The sequence below is a fragment of the Anomaloglossus baeobatrachus genome, chromosome 1 (assembly GCF_048569485.1).
Source record: "Anomaloglossus baeobatrachus isolate aAnoBae1 chromosome 1, aAnoBae1.hap1, whole genome shotgun sequence".
In the NCBI taxonomy this organism is placed as follows: Eukaryota; Metazoa; Chordata; class Amphibia; order Anura; family Aromobatidae; genus Anomaloglossus; species Anomaloglossus baeobatrachus.
Genome location: NC_134353.1, coordinates 773,334,426 through 773,350,424, shown reverse-complemented (window position 1 = coordinate 773,350,424; position 15,999 = coordinate 773,334,426). Strand labels below are relative to the sequence as shown.

General features: G+C 43.1%; 1 protein-coding gene across 1 annotated transcript in view; it reads right to left on the bottom strand.

Annotated features, from left to right (window-relative positions):
- The window catches only part of FBN2 (fibrillin 2), a 415,749-nt gene that overhangs the window by 220,297 nt on the left and 179,453 nt on the right, over positions 1 to 15,999 (bottom strand). The window contains exons 8-12 of the mRNA XM_075324675.1: positions 9,929 to 10,054; positions 7,343 to 7,495; positions 6,460 to 6,651; positions 4,602 to 4,739; positions 3,828 to 3,947 (exon numbers count right to left, since the gene is read on the bottom strand). Of these exons, the coding sequence (XP_075180790.1) occupies positions 3,828 to 3,947; positions 4,602 to 4,739; positions 6,460 to 6,651; positions 7,343 to 7,495; positions 9,929 to 10,054 (729 nt within the window). The remainder of the gene's footprint in view (positions 1 to 3,827; positions 3,948 to 4,601; positions 4,740 to 6,459; positions 6,652 to 7,342; positions 7,496 to 9,928; positions 10,055 to 15,999) is intronic.

Here is a 15,999-nt window from a genome sequence, read left to right as displayed (position 1 = left end):
AGGAGAAACCTCCTCAGAGAGGCAGCACAAGGGTGACACCTAGTGGTACTCCTGTTGCAAGAAATGAGGCGGTCTCCCATTCCTTGCCTGCCACGGCTCCTCCTGCTCAGCAGCCCCGAAGGTCTGTGAGGTTGCGCAATGTGCAGAGGTTTTCTGCTCAGGGAAGCAGTGAGACTCCCGTTATCTCTACACATTGTGAGACCGAGGATCCCGCCTCTATTTCCCAGAGGCAGGAGGGTGAGCATGTGCAATGCTTGGTGGGTCCTGATTCGCCCACTCACGTCACACGGCTTGATGACGAGGCTGGTGACGTGGTGAATCCTGACTGGCCAGACTGGGACGTCGTGGATCCTGATTGGGTCAAGTCCGTCATCTCCGCCTCGCGCCCGCCCTTGGCTGGAGCGACACCTCCTTAAAAGCTCCTCCTGCCATCATGGCGGCGCGCGACCGTCCTTCTATGTTTGGATGTCTGGCAGCGTGCTGCCACGCCACTGCTCAGGCATTATCGTCTTCCGTGGGCTTGGCCCTTGCTGCTTAGGCAGCACCTGGTTTGCAGGCCGTGTCCCTGTAGCTCCTTCGACAGGCCGTGTTCCTGTTCCAGGTGAGCTCCTCGAGTCTCCACCGGACTCACCTGGTTATTGAAAGCACACGTGCGTGGGCACCTCTGTGCTACCCTCGTGCCATATTCTCGTGATTTCCACTGGCACACGTGCGTGGGCACCTCTGTGCTTCCCCGTGCAACAGGTACACCGAGCCGTGTGATCCCTGCCATACAACCCTCACGGGTTAGGGCAGACCGGTGTACGTAGATCGTCTGTGACATTCCAGACGATCGCTAGCAGCAACCCGCTCACTCTTCACCCACCATAGCAGCGGTCCCTTACACCGCACAGTGGACCTTGACCGGCGGAAGCTGTCCATTCCCCATCTTGGCACGCTTCCCCGGGTCCCCCTCGTAACACCCAATGTTGCTGGATTGGAGGGCATAGGGGACCTGACAGGTTCCCTTTAATATTTTCTGAATTACAGAGGGGAGGATTTGCTAGTGGTAAATAGTATTTGCGACAACAGCCCCAGGAGAACAGGAGACTCAATGACGTCTATAAGAACATTAAAAGCTTATTTTAATTTCATTTCACAATGCTTGTATAATAATAAGACAGTTCTACTTTATATAGCAACAGTCAGCTGTAGAGATGAGCGGATATTTTGAAATTCGATTACACTGGTTTCAAGAAATTTTCCTCAAAAATTTGATTTGAGGTGAATAAATCTGTCGGAATTTCAATAGTGGAAAGCTTGTAAATGCTTGGAAAATACAAGTGAGGATATGAGAGGGAACCCCACTGACCTTAAGAGCTTACACTCTATAGGAGAGGGAAAGAGAAGACCGCACTGATCATAGGAGTTTACACATTACAAGAGAGAAGCCTGTTGACCATGAGAGCTTACCCATTACAGAAGAGAGAGGATCCTGCTGACCATGAAAGCTTACACTCTACAGAAGATAGAGTGAGAGAGAGAGAACCCAGCTGACTATAAGAGTTTATACACTACAGAAGAGAGACGATCCTGCTGACCATAAGAGCTTACACTCTGCAGGAGAGAGAGTGAGAGAGAGAGAACCCAGCTGGACACAATAAGAACTTGCACTCTACAGACGTGAGAGAGGACCCTGCTGATCATAAGAGCTTACACATTATAGAAGAGAGTGTCTTACCCAGTGACTCTGGAGATGGAATAAATTATACCATACAAACTGTGTTCTACTGGGTACGCTAATCTGTGATGAGTCTGCTGATGATGCAGGTACTGACCACCACTGTACAAGGTATGATAATATGCTAGATGTCATAGTTGCAGGGCTTTATAGTAAAGCCAGTGCAGCCACACAAAAGACATTAGCATGCTCGTTGATGCTTCAGCAATGTGGGAAATGGTACTGGGCATGTTTTTTTTGCAAACTTGTGAATCAAATCCGCAAGTGTTAACATTTTTTAGAAAACTGTAAATTTTATTAGGAAATTCAATTCAATCTTGATCTTCTGTAGATCCATCTGCTCATCTCTAGTCAGCTGCAGTTAAAATGCAAATTGAATAGTTAAGAGTGGAAATGTTTCCTTATTTATGCAATGTTGGAGAAGTCTGATCATTTCAATCTGTTATGTTAAGTTAGATCATCTTGTTTTAAGGGATCATTACGTTTCATCATTTAGGGAAGAAGTCAGCAACCTTCACTTATCTAGAGCTGAAGGAGAATTTGAATCAATCAAGTGTGACTAAATACATCATACCAGCCCATTTGATAATGTATGATTCCATTGAGAAGGAATAAATAAATAAGTGTTAGGTTAGCTGAGAATTAGGGATTAAAGTTGTGGTGTACTTATAAGAATTTGTAAAATAAGTGCAAGAAATTTGAAACCTGTCATGTAGGTGATCACATGTAGTCATGATATTGTTCCAGAAAAGATCGTTTAGAGTATTTATTCCATAATGGAAAAAGAATAGTTTAATAGTGGGGTCCCCTCAAGAATATGAGTAAATAAAGAAATTCTTTGTGTTTGAATTGATGGTGGACTTTCAATACCGTAGCTCAAGAACATGTATCAGGAATTGTTGGATCTCTGCGGATATTTTGAAGCCTAACTATTTGAGTTGCACAACAAAGAAAATATATATAAACATATGTCTGGCAAAGCCATTCCAGCATGAGTTATAAGTGATTACTATTCAATTTGTATCTAACTTAACGATTATGGTCAAAACTTTCTATTTTCCTAGGCCTAGGTTTCATACAGTAAAGCCAAAACCCAATTTGAGGCTGATCTCAATTGTGAAATTATCTAAAACCTTCCTCAAATTATTTAAGACACTGTACTATTGCCTGAGATGATCAAATTAGGTCTTCTAGTAGTTTAGGTAACAGCTTATAATTAATAGTTAATTGCGAATTAAGACAGTATGAGCCATGGTTAAGTGGACTGATGGGTCTTTTTTCTCAAACACATCTGTTGGCATACCATCAGTTTCAATACTCATCTTTGCAGCTGAAATGTATACTTTATTGTTATGGCCTTAATTTTTCTTTTTCTTTCCTATTACACATTCATAAACCATCAATTACATAAAATATTTTAGTACTATTATTAGAATACATTCATATAATTTTATGCATTCTGGACTTGAGAATAAAGGGGAAATTCACTGGAATGACGTTAGCCTAGCAGCTCTTATTAGGGCTTCCATGCACAGGCTTTGCACAAGCCACTACATTTAGAAACTTCTATGTGAACTGTAGCCTTAACCCTTTCATCCCTATATAGAAATCAGGACTCATACAGGGCCCCTTGGCTAATGTCCATGAGAAAGCTGCTGGTTGGTGGAGTGACCTGGCAGAGAGAAGGGTCGTCAAACCGGATGACCTGCATGTTAAAGTCAGGAACAGAATTGTGACGCAAACAGAACAATTAGCTAACATAAGGAACTAAATACCAGAGATACAAAGATATACTTTGCACAGACAAATCAACAGACAAGGGTAGTTATGCAAAATAACTAGCAGCTTGAAGCTACTGGCGGTTTAAATAGAGTGTGGTTCTGCCCAAAGCTCACAACAAGGAGATAATTATATAATTCATATTAAAATTAATCCACAGGCTTTATCCCTGGACAGCACAACATATTCTAAACATCACCCAAAGGATCGGCTCTTTTATCATCCTGTGACGTGCAAAATTAAAGTGCAGCACCACCAATTGCAGAGATAGTAGGTGTAAGTTCAAATATGAATGCTACAGTCACTGTATTGAAATAATTATACTTACCTATACATGATTGTTTGGTAGGAGTTCTTTGGAACCCAGAATGGCACTTGCAATAATACGATCCAGGTGTATTGACACAGTCACCATTGGTACATGGATTTGAAGTGCATTCATCAACATCTGTTTACAGTAATGAAAAAAATATTCTTTGGTTCAAACTATAACATTAAGATTATGTTACTTAAGGTAGAAATTTTAAGTAAAATTTCCAAAAACTTTTACTAAATATCCAAACAGTATAACTATTCAAATAGCTGCAAGTCAAATTTAGATTATTGGTTCAAATTTGTTTATTTCCATGTGGAACATTTCTTCAAACTCTATGTTATCAGATAATTTCAACAATAATCTATTCATTTCCAAAATAAACTATGTCCACTTACAAATTTTGTATAAATGATTGCAGTTCACTTATTTAATTTAGGTGGTTAGACATGCTTATAGTAAGCATTCCATGTATAATGGTTTAAATTGCTATTAATGACACCCTGGGGTGCTGAGTATGCATTAGGGCAAGCGTTACTGTGTATTACCAGTCTCCCTCTTTCTTGTATGTTTATCCTTGCCTCTCAGAAAGTAAATTTTGGAAAGTGGAAAGTTGTAATCCAAACAAGTGCATTTGGCACCATCTTCTATGGGATCTTAAAACACCCAGACAAATTGAGCTCCAAAATCATCTATATCATATGTAATATGTATATAAAATAGAAAAGAAAATATAATAATGGTTAAAAATATACACTAAGTTCAAACTGGTATGTAAATGTCACTTACCATTGCATTCTGTTTGCGTCTCTTGCTTATATCCCATGTTACATTCACAACGGTAACTATTAAGGTTAGGAATACACCGTCCATTTAGACAAAGATTTGGGTATAGTTTACATATGTCTATTGTTTGATTTAATGTTGCTGAAATAACAAAGAAATAAACTCATATTATATATACTTATTTCATAGCTGTGTATTACATTAAAGGGTCATACTGGCTAGCATAGCAGCAATACTTCTATAGAGACACCGTCCATGTATATGGCGTCTAATGGAGAATTTCATGATTTGGGCTTTGTCAGATCCATAAGGAATCTGACACACAAAACCTCCATGCATTTTGTTTAGTACATATCAGCCTCATAGTGTCATATTAAAGGTTTTACTTTTGTTTAAAATATTTTCTTATCTCATATACCAGCCTCTAAGCCTATATGTTTCTGAGACTTAAGGTCATATATGACGCAGGGGGGGCAACTGGTATATTTCCAATAAAGTATTTATGCAATATTACATTGGTTTGCAAATGGTATAAATTATGCGTGCACTGGTAAATAAACAGAAACTGATTTTTCTCACAACAAGTTTGCATTTCCTTTAGTGATTGCTATCTAAGAAGCCTAATTCAATTTGGACCTCACTGGTGATCCCATATTCTGACCTTTGGGTCAGAGCAGAACAGCTACAACAGGTTTTGGCGCCGTGGGGCTGTGGCAAACTAGCCTATTTGGAAGACGTTTTGAAAATTCTTGAGACAGTGAAATTTTAGCTGCAGCAAAGGTAAGAAGTTTTATTTTTACACTTTATTTCGCTCTCTCTAATTTCCTGAATTTCTGTGTAAGGCTGTATACACGGTTCAAGAACTCTGGCATCACAAGTGAGTGTTGTGTGCATTTCATGAACAGTAATAAATAAACCTACCGTTACAGTTACAATTAATAATGAGTAAAATTGATTCAATGCGAATGGCATTCAAATATAATTTTTAGAAATTTCCTGTATATTTTTTATTTAACTTATGTGTTGTTGCTTTTCATGTGATTAATTAAGTTTTAACTTTGCTTTATACTAGAGATGCATTATTTAAGCCATGCTAGCACAATACGTTCCCCCTATGTACGCTATCTAATGTTTATATTGTGCAGCTTCATTTTCTTGGGAGTGAATTCTACCATTCTTTTTATGTATTTTTATTTTATCTCCATATGTAATAAAAATGAATTATTTATACGTAGCGAGACTGCTGTGTATGTAAGGTGTATTCCTAAAGATCTGATGTGGTCCAACAGGTTCTACTGATGTATTGCCACAATTTATAGGTGTATGGACAGTACTTTTGCAAAATCGGATCAAGCAGAAGCCATGCTCTACAGAAGCGCTCTACACTGTCTAGTACAAATGACGGCTCAGTTCTAGTCCATTTACAGAATACACGAACAAATCATGAAAATATATTTTTTTGCATTTTCCATCTACAATTTCATTATGTAAACTAACACTACAGAAAAGTGTGTGTGTATATATATATGTATATATATATATATACATATATATATATACACACACAGTATATGAGTGTAGTGAGATTGACGTTAATCATTCTTTCATTTTTCAAGCTACCCAGTCATGAATATGGTAAGCTTGTTAGAAATGTCAGCTAACATTTTAATGCTGCCGATTATCACAGGGATTACATTAGGGTTATATACAAACATATTTTTGGGATTTCAAAAATATTTTGCAGCACTTTCTCTACCAGTACAGACAACTAAACATGTTTTCATATTTTTTCTAAGCCACATAGCACAAAATCTCCTCAACTTTTTTTTATCTGACGTTTAGACTAAATTTTCCAACTTACCAACACCTCCAGTGCTTCCAGTGCCAGTTCCATCTAATCCTGTTCCTCCTACTATAGGAGGAAATCCATTACCACCAGGTACAGGGATATAACCATTTCCAGGGCCAAATCCATTGGGTCCAATTACAACAGGACCACCAGGTCTAGGGCCCCCGAATGGAACACCTTCAACACAAAGCCTTCGGTAGTCATCTAGGAAGGAAAACATTGTTAGTTTGGGTCATTTCAGTAAATAAACATGGATATTTCCGAGAATTACCAATTACAATCAAGTAGGCAAAAAGTATAATTTAGTATATGAAGAAGATGCTACATGTAAAGGTAACTGTGAAAATTTTTTAGAGCATCATGTTCTGATGCCCAAATGGGAAAATTGACAAATGGTAAAATAATAATAATAATGATAATAATAATGATGATAATAATGTATTAATTAAAGCACATTTATCACCAATATGCTGCTCAGATGTATAATTTTCTGAATGTACCATAAAGGTAGACCTTGCGGCTGCTATAAAGCCCTATGAAGGAGATGCTAAAATTTAGTTGTTCCATCCCAATTGCTTCTGGTGGTCTGTGTAAGACGTTTCTGTCCAGATCAATAACTTACAGCCTATGCAATATGGACTTATCTAAAACAATACAAGATGCTTAGTTCCTACTACATATACTACTTGGAGATACGGCAGATCAAGGACAGAATGTTTGATGTGACAGACTAAAAACACTTAATTGAGAGCAAGAGTAAGGAACAATTACTCCGAAGATCACAATATATAATATTTTATTTGATTATTAGGAACAGTCTTATTTGTAAGAAGGCCAGCTTTTCAAATTTTTGATTGTAAATTATAATGACTTAATTGCATAGTTTTCTGCTTACCAGAACCTCTTACTGGACACAACTCAGGTAAGGAGCCCAGCGCCCAGCAGCGACCAGATTCGCAGCAACACTGCATTTTGGTAAATCTGCCCGTCAACTCCTGTGCACAACGTCCATTCACAAGGCTGGAGAAGCATATGCCGGATCTCTGATCTATGAAAAAAAATACAAATGTACAAGTGGATTTTATTTAACTTAAAAGCCATTAAAAATAATTTCAATAGTTTAGTAAATAAGGTCTGCTGATGTATAAAAATGAATGTTATACAGATGACAAACTATCCTTTCTCTCTGGATGATAATATGCACACATGAACCTCATCTATGGATAACAACACACTACGTGGCTGCTAGATCCAGCCACGGCAATTGATGGAGATGTGCTGTGCAGCTCCAAAACTGAGTACATCTAGCTGGCGATGTCTCCAGGAACAGCTGATCGGCAGGGTTGTAGAGTGTCGCACCTCCACCGATTATACACTGATTATTCTTTTTTAAGGATTAATGAACAGACAAAAACCTGTGTGATTTCCATATTTCCCACACCTGTTACTTTTTACAGGTGAGTTTGAATCAGCTTGAAACAAAGTTATTTATTGACAATTTTGGAAATGTCAACAATTTCGTCTGGCTCATTTTGTGGTTTTGTGTGAAATTATGTCCAATTTGCTTTTTTTCTATGTTTTTTGTGTTGTTCCAATACACACAAAGGACATAAACATGTGTATGACAAAATATGTGAAATGGCAATAATTTTCTGTGAGAATTATTTCATTTTCTGGAACAATTTCAAGGGTGCCAATGCTTTTGGCCATAAATGTAAACTGAATAAATTATAATATATACATTCCTTGGCATTGATCAGGTGGGTGTATTTACTTTGAAAATTCCGTTTAAGAATGGCTTTAGAATTCTGATATTGAGATGAGTGTTTATGAGTTCTGCTATGGAAATAAATAGCTTGTGTGTCTAAGTGAATTTCCTCGTTTCCCACCCGGCCTCTCCAACAGCTGCAGCTTTTACTGAGCAGTGTGAGATCTCAGCAGCAGGAGGAATGTGGGAGAATTATTAATAAAACTAGGTGAGTAGAGACTCAGTTATACTTGCCATTTTGAACATAACATGCTTATTAATGCTAAAAGATCTACTTAGTAGTGTACAAATTAGAAGTTTGAAATCTGGTGCCAGATCCAGAAATATTAGAAGAAACTAAAGGCCGCTTTACACGCAACAACATCGCTAATGAGATGTCGTTGGGGTCACGGGATTCGTGACGCACATCCGTTCCCGTTAGCGACGTCGTTGTGTGTGACACGTATGAGCGTCCGCTAACGATCAAAAATATCACCTTATCGTTGATCATCAACACGCTGTCCAGTTCCCAAATATCGTTGCTGTTGCAGGACGCAGGTTGTTTGTCATTCCTGCGGCAGCACACATCGCTATGTGTGACACCGCAGGAACAAGGAACCTCACCTTACCTGCGGCCGCCCGCAATGAGGAAGGAAGGAGGTGGGCGGGTTGTTTGTACCACTCATCTCTGCCCCCTCCGCTTCTATTGGGCGGCCGCTTAGTGACGTCACTGTGACGCTGAACGAACCGCCCCCTTAGAAAGGAGGCGGTTCGCCGGTCACAGCGACGTCGCTAGGCAGGTAAATAGTGTGACAGGTCTGAGAGATGTTGTGCCCCATGGGTAGCGATTTGCCCGTGACGCACAACCGACGGGGGTGGGTACGCACGCTAGTGATCTCGCTAGCGAGATCGCAGCAAGTAAAGCGCCCTTAAGACTGCTTTTTTCTATTACATGACTGTCTTAGATCTAGATATGCAGTTAGCATTTCTGCATGGAATGATACAAATAACACATCCAAATCTTTGGTTAAGAAGCCAAAATTTTAATGTTTACATATGTTTTAATGTTTGTATTTTATAACTGAGTTAAAAAAATTTTACATCAATTTATTTAATATTTTATAATAAATCTCTGTCTCATCATATGCTATCTTACAACAATGCTTATTCTAATCGTCATCATCTGAATCTATGAATATTATAAATATTTTTTCTAGTTGGCTTCCGAACCAACCCTATTACTCAAGACAGTTTTTAAAAAGTGGTGTGGAATAGCAGCCCCCAGCCAAACAGATACAACTACAGCTGAAAACTAATGTGTCTTGTTCTTGTTTTTAGATCTTCAGTGCTTAGTTGGTATAAAGATATCAAGGTTCTTTCAGAATGTTCCTTTAGGCTGTTTATATTCAGTCAATGCATTTGTATATTGGATAAATCATAGTGACTAAGGGTGAGTAATAACCTGAATTGACCTGAAAAGTGATGAAGTCCAGAGGAACAATGTGAAGTTTATCTAAGGACAAAGTAGGTAAATCCATTTATGTATATATTAGCATATATTTTTGCATTACTGTATAGACTACGTTGTCAATAATGTATATAAATTTATTAACAAAAAACAATAAAAATTATAATTATGGTTAAAAAACATTCGTTGTCTAAGCCACTTTAAAAAATATTCAGAATATTAAGTCTTACAATAATTCTCAAGTTTTTCAAAAAAATTTTCCTTACCGATACATTGTAAGCCATCAGCAGATGTGAGATATCCACGTGGACAAATGCAATAATAGCTACCAATTGTATTGGAACATTCTCCTCCATTACAAATACCGGGAATAGTGCTGCATTCATCAATATCTGTTGGTTTAAATTAAACATATGAAAAAAAGAAAATATTTTTGCTGCTTGAAGCATTTAACAAATAAACATCATTTTTACATCTAGACCTTTAGAGAGAAGCAATTTTTGAAAGAGTAATATGTGATTAATCCTTAAAAAGAAACAGATACATTTTTATTATTTGACAGCTTGTATCTATTTTACTGAGGTCATAAAATACCTTAGAGGAAAATCTTTTTATCTTTCTCTAGAGTCAGGCGGGCTTTGCACGTTGCGACATCGCAAGCCGATGCTGCGATGTCGCACGCGATAGTCCCCGCCCCCGTCGCAGGTACAATATCTTGTGAAAGCTGGCTTAGCGAAAATTATCGCTACGCCGGCTTCACATGCACTCACCTGCCCTGCGACCGTCGCTCTGGCCGGCGACCCGCCTCCTTATTAAGGGGGCAGGTTGTGCGGCGTCACTGCGATGTCACACGGCAGGCGGCCAATAGGAGCGGAGGGGCGGAGATGAGTGGGATGTAAACATCCCGCCCACCTCCTTCCTTCCGCATAGCCTACGGAAGCCGTGGTGACGCCGGTAGGAGATGTTCCTCGCTCCTGCGGCTTCACACACAGCAATGTGTGCTGCCGCAGGAGCGAGGAACAATATCGGACCGTCGCGTTAGTGTAATTATGGATTACGCCGACGCTGCACCGATGATACGATTACGACGCTTTTGCGCTCGTTAATCGTATCATCTAGGCTTTACACACTGCGATGTCGCATGCGATGCCGGATGTGCGTCACTTTCAATTTGACCCCACCGACATCGCACCTGCGATGTCGTAGTGTGCAAAGCCCGCCTCAGTGTTGACAAAAGAAAGATGCACATTTGCTCAGTGGTTTGCACTATTTTCTAGCAGCACTGGGGAAATTCATATTTGACCACGGACAACATAAGTGTAGAGTTTGTATGTTTTCACTGTGCTTGCATGGATTTTCTACAAAAACTGTGGTTTACTTCCAAACCACAATATTGCTGGTAAGTTTATTGGTTTCCCATGAAATAGCCCTTAGTGTTATATTTTTTGCCTCATTCATGTTGCCATAATATTAATCTGTGTTTTGTATAGATCTACTGTATGATATACTCAGTTGTCCTGCTCAGGCATTGCTTCCTTAAGGCCCAGTCACACACAATGACTTACCAGCGATCCCGACAACGATACGGCCTGATAAGGATCTCTGGTAAGGAGCTGGTGAGATGTCACACAGTCAGACCTTACCAACGACGCAGTACTAACCATGAGCGACCCTTATAACGATCTTGGCGGATCGTTATATATGTATAACAACCCTGTTAGGAGGTCGTTGATAGGCATCAAACACAGCGAAGCGTCCTGCCCAGCAGGACATCGCCTATGAAGAAAATGGTTCGGACCATTCGGCAACAACTAGCGATCTCACAGCAGGGGCCTGATTGCTGGCAGGTGTCACACATAACGAGGTCGCTGGCAAAATCGTTGCTATGTCACAGAAACTGTGACTCATCAACAATCTCGTTAGCGATTTCGTTGTGTGTGACGGGGCCTTTACTCTATGGCCAGTTTTCTATGTGTTAGTCCACACCAGATTACTGTGATAACCTGGCAAATAAATCTGACATCATCACCAAAGGACTTTTAAGGTTAGTTCAGCTACCATGTATTGTCTGAGTATTGAGAAAGGATTGGTTTGAGTTACCATGTGTTTGTCAAGAGTTGCTTCAACTTCTACTAAGCTCAAATTCAGTGAGCAGTCTAAATAACTCCAGCTACTTCTGGCTGTCATTGAATTATCTATGTTTATTTTTAAGCTTTGTCCCCATTAAATACATGTAGAAAGCACCTATTTGTTTGCAATCAAGTTTTCAGATTAAGAACTTTTAGTTCCTGTTCTCATTGCTGTTCACACCTGAGTCTCTGGAATCAAAGTAACAAAGCTCTGCAAGCAAGTTTCCAGTTTGCCAATATATTTCTGCTTTGTGGGTTTGAACAATGTTTCTTCCAATACTTCACTGCTATGATGTGTTTAACTACTTCTTTCCTTTTGCATATGTCTTTACTTCTAGGCATAACTCTTTAAGCAAATTACCAGTTTCACTATTCACTCTTGTAGGTAAGGCTAGGTTCACGTTTCCATTAAAATGTATCAGTCACAATCCGCCGCTCTGGTAAACAACGCTATCCGTTTAGCGGATTCCGTTGTGTCCCATAGACTTGTATTAGTGGCGGATTGTGACTGATGACCTTGCGTTGCATCCGCTGTGTCGCGGTCAGTCGTTTTTTGACTGACCGCTGGGCGGGGAGCAACACAGAATGTAACGTTTTTCTGGCCGTCAAAAACCTTGCTTGCCCTAAACTCACCCTGACTAGTGAGCAGGTCGATGAGAGCACTAATCTAGACTCTATAAGAGATAAACACAAGGGTAGGAAAACAGACAGGGGCAATAGACATGAAAATTAAAACACTCAAAGCAGCTTCAAAGCAGCTAACAATACAGCTGCACACAACATGAAACACATCTTCCAGGGCAGACTCCTTCCAAAGTTTCTCTCACTGGCATCAGCTGATCAGTCACATGACTTCAAATAGTAAAGGGGAGTGATCACAAAGAGCTGAACCTGGGATTAAAAGCTGCAGCCAGCAGCCAGGCAGGAAAGGGTACATAACTCTTAAAACACTAATAGCAAAAAGATATTCAATTATCAGTACTGAATCTGCAAGCAATAAGGCTCTGTGGCCTTCTGATTCCAGACTTGCCCGAAGTCTCCCTTGGGCGGGACACACTCATGACACCTACACCTTAGAGAATCCTCCTCACCAGGTAAACCCTTAATACTATGACACCCATAGAAATGTAAAAGTCTGTACTGTGGTTCTGTGTTCCTCTCATTTCTAACGTGGCTTGTGTAGACCACTGATTGATATATAATCCATTAGAAAAACTATCATGCCATTTTCCATTACATGCTGAATTATAAAGGTCTTCTTCTTTAGAAAAATGCAGTCATACATATCAAGCAAAAATAGGTTGATATTTGAAAAATCATTAAACAAACAATTGTCAGACACGTTTGTTGGCAGTTTAAAATGGCCATATCTATATATATATAATTGCCTTATTCTGTCTGTCTGTCTGTCTGTCTGTCTTGCTCCAAAATTATGTCCTTACGGTGACACAAAGCTGATTGGCAGCTGGGCTCGCCATGGCCCCGCACCCCCGCACGGATTGGCCGCTCGCCCAGGCAACTCGCCCACGCCCTGCCCCCCTCACGCAATGCAGGCTCGCTCTGGCCCCGCCCCCCGCACGCATTCCCCGAACCGACCGACATGGAGCCACGACTCCCAGGTGAGTATTGTACCCCCGGGAGCCCACATCAGCGTATGCCGCCAACCCAGCCGACACATACCCTCGCATTGCTGGAGTTGTCGCCGTATGCTGGTGTGGCCTCCCGTGCAAGCGGGGGACGGGATACGCTGGTAACCATGGTAGCATAGTTACCAGCGCATCAAGGTCCTGCAGCGGCGGAACATACACACACGCACGCACATAACAACAGACACACACACACACATCAGATCACACTCGCTCTCACACACACCTCACACACACATCACATCGCATCCACACACTCACAACATCCTGGGATATCGCTTGCTTCTCGGTGGCGATACTGTGCAGTGACCTTACAGGACCTGCCAGAGGATCACATGGCCAGAAGCATGTGGTATCTCCGGATGTTGTGAGTGTGAGCGCGTATGTGCAATATCGTCAATGTGTGTGTGCATAAGTGTATGCGATCGGGTGTGTGTGAGTGTATGCAATGGGGTGTGTGTGAGTGTATGCGATCGGGTGTGTGTGTGTGTGTGCGTGCGATCGGATCTGTGTCGGCAGAGGAGCACGGCATGCTGGAGGAGGCTGGGAGGAGAGAGGCTGATCCTGGGGAAGGCTGGGAGGGAGAGGCTGAGAGAAGAGAGGCTGATGCTGGGGGAGACTGAGGCTGGGGTAGGCTGGGAGGAGAGAGGCTGATGCTGGGGACAGAAAAGGCTGATGCTGGGAGGAGAGAGGCTGATGCTGGGAGGAGAGAGGCTGATGCTGGGAGGGGAGAGGCTGATGCTGGGAGGAGAGAGGCTGATGCTGGGAGGAGAGAGGCTGATGCTGGGAGGAGAGAGGCTGATGCTGGGAGGAGAGAGGCTGATGCTGGGAGGAGAGGCTGATGCTGGGAGGAGAGAGGCTGATCCTGAGGAAGGCTGGGAGGGGGAGGCTGAGAGAAGAGAAGATGATGCTGGGGGAGGCTGAGGCTGGGGTAGGCTGGGAGGAGAGAGGCTGATGCTAGGGACAGAAAAGGCTGATGCTGGGAGAAGAGAGGCTGATGCCGGGAGGAGAGAGGCTGATGCTGGGAGGAGAGAGGCTGATGCTGCGGGCAGAGAGGCTGATGCTGCGGGCAGAGAGGCTGATGCTGGTGCAGCATGGGGGATGGAGCACGATGGGGGGTGCGCAGCATGGGGGATGGAGCACGATGGGGAGTGCGCAGCATGGCGGATGGAGCACGTTTGGGAGTGCGCAGCATGGCGGATGGAGCACGTTTGGGAGTGCGCAGCATGGCGGATGGAGCACGTTTGGGAGTGCGCAGCATGGCGGATGGAGCACGTTTGGGAGTGCGCAGCATGGCGGATGGAGCACGTTTGGGAGTGCGCAGCATGGCGGATGGTGCACGTTTGGGAGTGCGCAGCATGGCGGATGGAGCACGTTTGGGAGTGCGCAGCATGGCGGATGGAGCACGTTTGGGAGTGCGCAGCATGGCGGATGGAGCACGTTTGGGAGTGTGCAGCATAGCGGATGGACCACGTTTGAGAGTGCACAGCATGGTGGATGGACCACGTTTGGGAGTGCGCAGCATGGCGGATGGAGCACGTTTGGGAGTGCGCAGTATGGTGGATGGAGCACGTTGGGGAGTGCGCAGCATGGCGGATGGAGCACGTTTGGGAGTGCGCAGCATGGCGGATGGACCACGTTTGGGAGTGCGCAGCATGGCGGATGGAGCACGTTTGGGAGTGCGCAGCATGGCGGATGGAGCACGTTTGGGAGTGCGCAGCATGGCGGATGGAGCATGTTTGGGAGTGCGCAGCATGGCGGATGGAGCACGTTTAGGAGTGCGCAGCATGGCGTATGGAGCACGTTTGGGAGTGCGCAGCATGGCGGATGGAGCACGTTTGGGAGTGCGCAGCATGGCGGATGGAGCACGTTTGGGAGTGCGCAGCATGGCGGATGGAGCACGATGGGGAGTGCGCAGCATGGCGGATGGAGCACGTTTGGGAGTGCGCATCATGGCGGATGGAGCACGTTTGGGAGTGCGCAGCATGGGGGATGCAGCACGATGTGGAGTGCGCAGTATGGCGGATGGAGCACGTTTGGGAGTGCGCAGCATGGCGGATGGACCACGTTTGGGAGTGCGCAGCATGGCGGATGGAGCACGATGGGGAGTGCGCAGCATGGGGGATGGAGCACGATGGGGGGGTGCACAGCATGGGGGATGGAGCACGATGGGGGTGCACACCTCCCCCCAACACACACACACACGCGCACTGCACAACACATCACACACTGGGAACCACAAGCAACGCCCTACACAGACACCCACACACACAGACAACGCTGCACACACACAACACCCAACACACAAACACCGCGGCATACATAAATATACGCACATACCGCACAACACACACATTGCACAAAACATACCTCCCCCCAAAACACACCACACACACAAACCGTGCAACACACACACACACACAATGCTACAGACATACAGCGCTCCACAATCAACGCAACACACGCAACACACATACAACACCGCTCTCACCCCCCGCCACACCCAGACAACACCCAGAACATGTACAGCGCCCTACACAAACACTTGGTAAGTACACACAA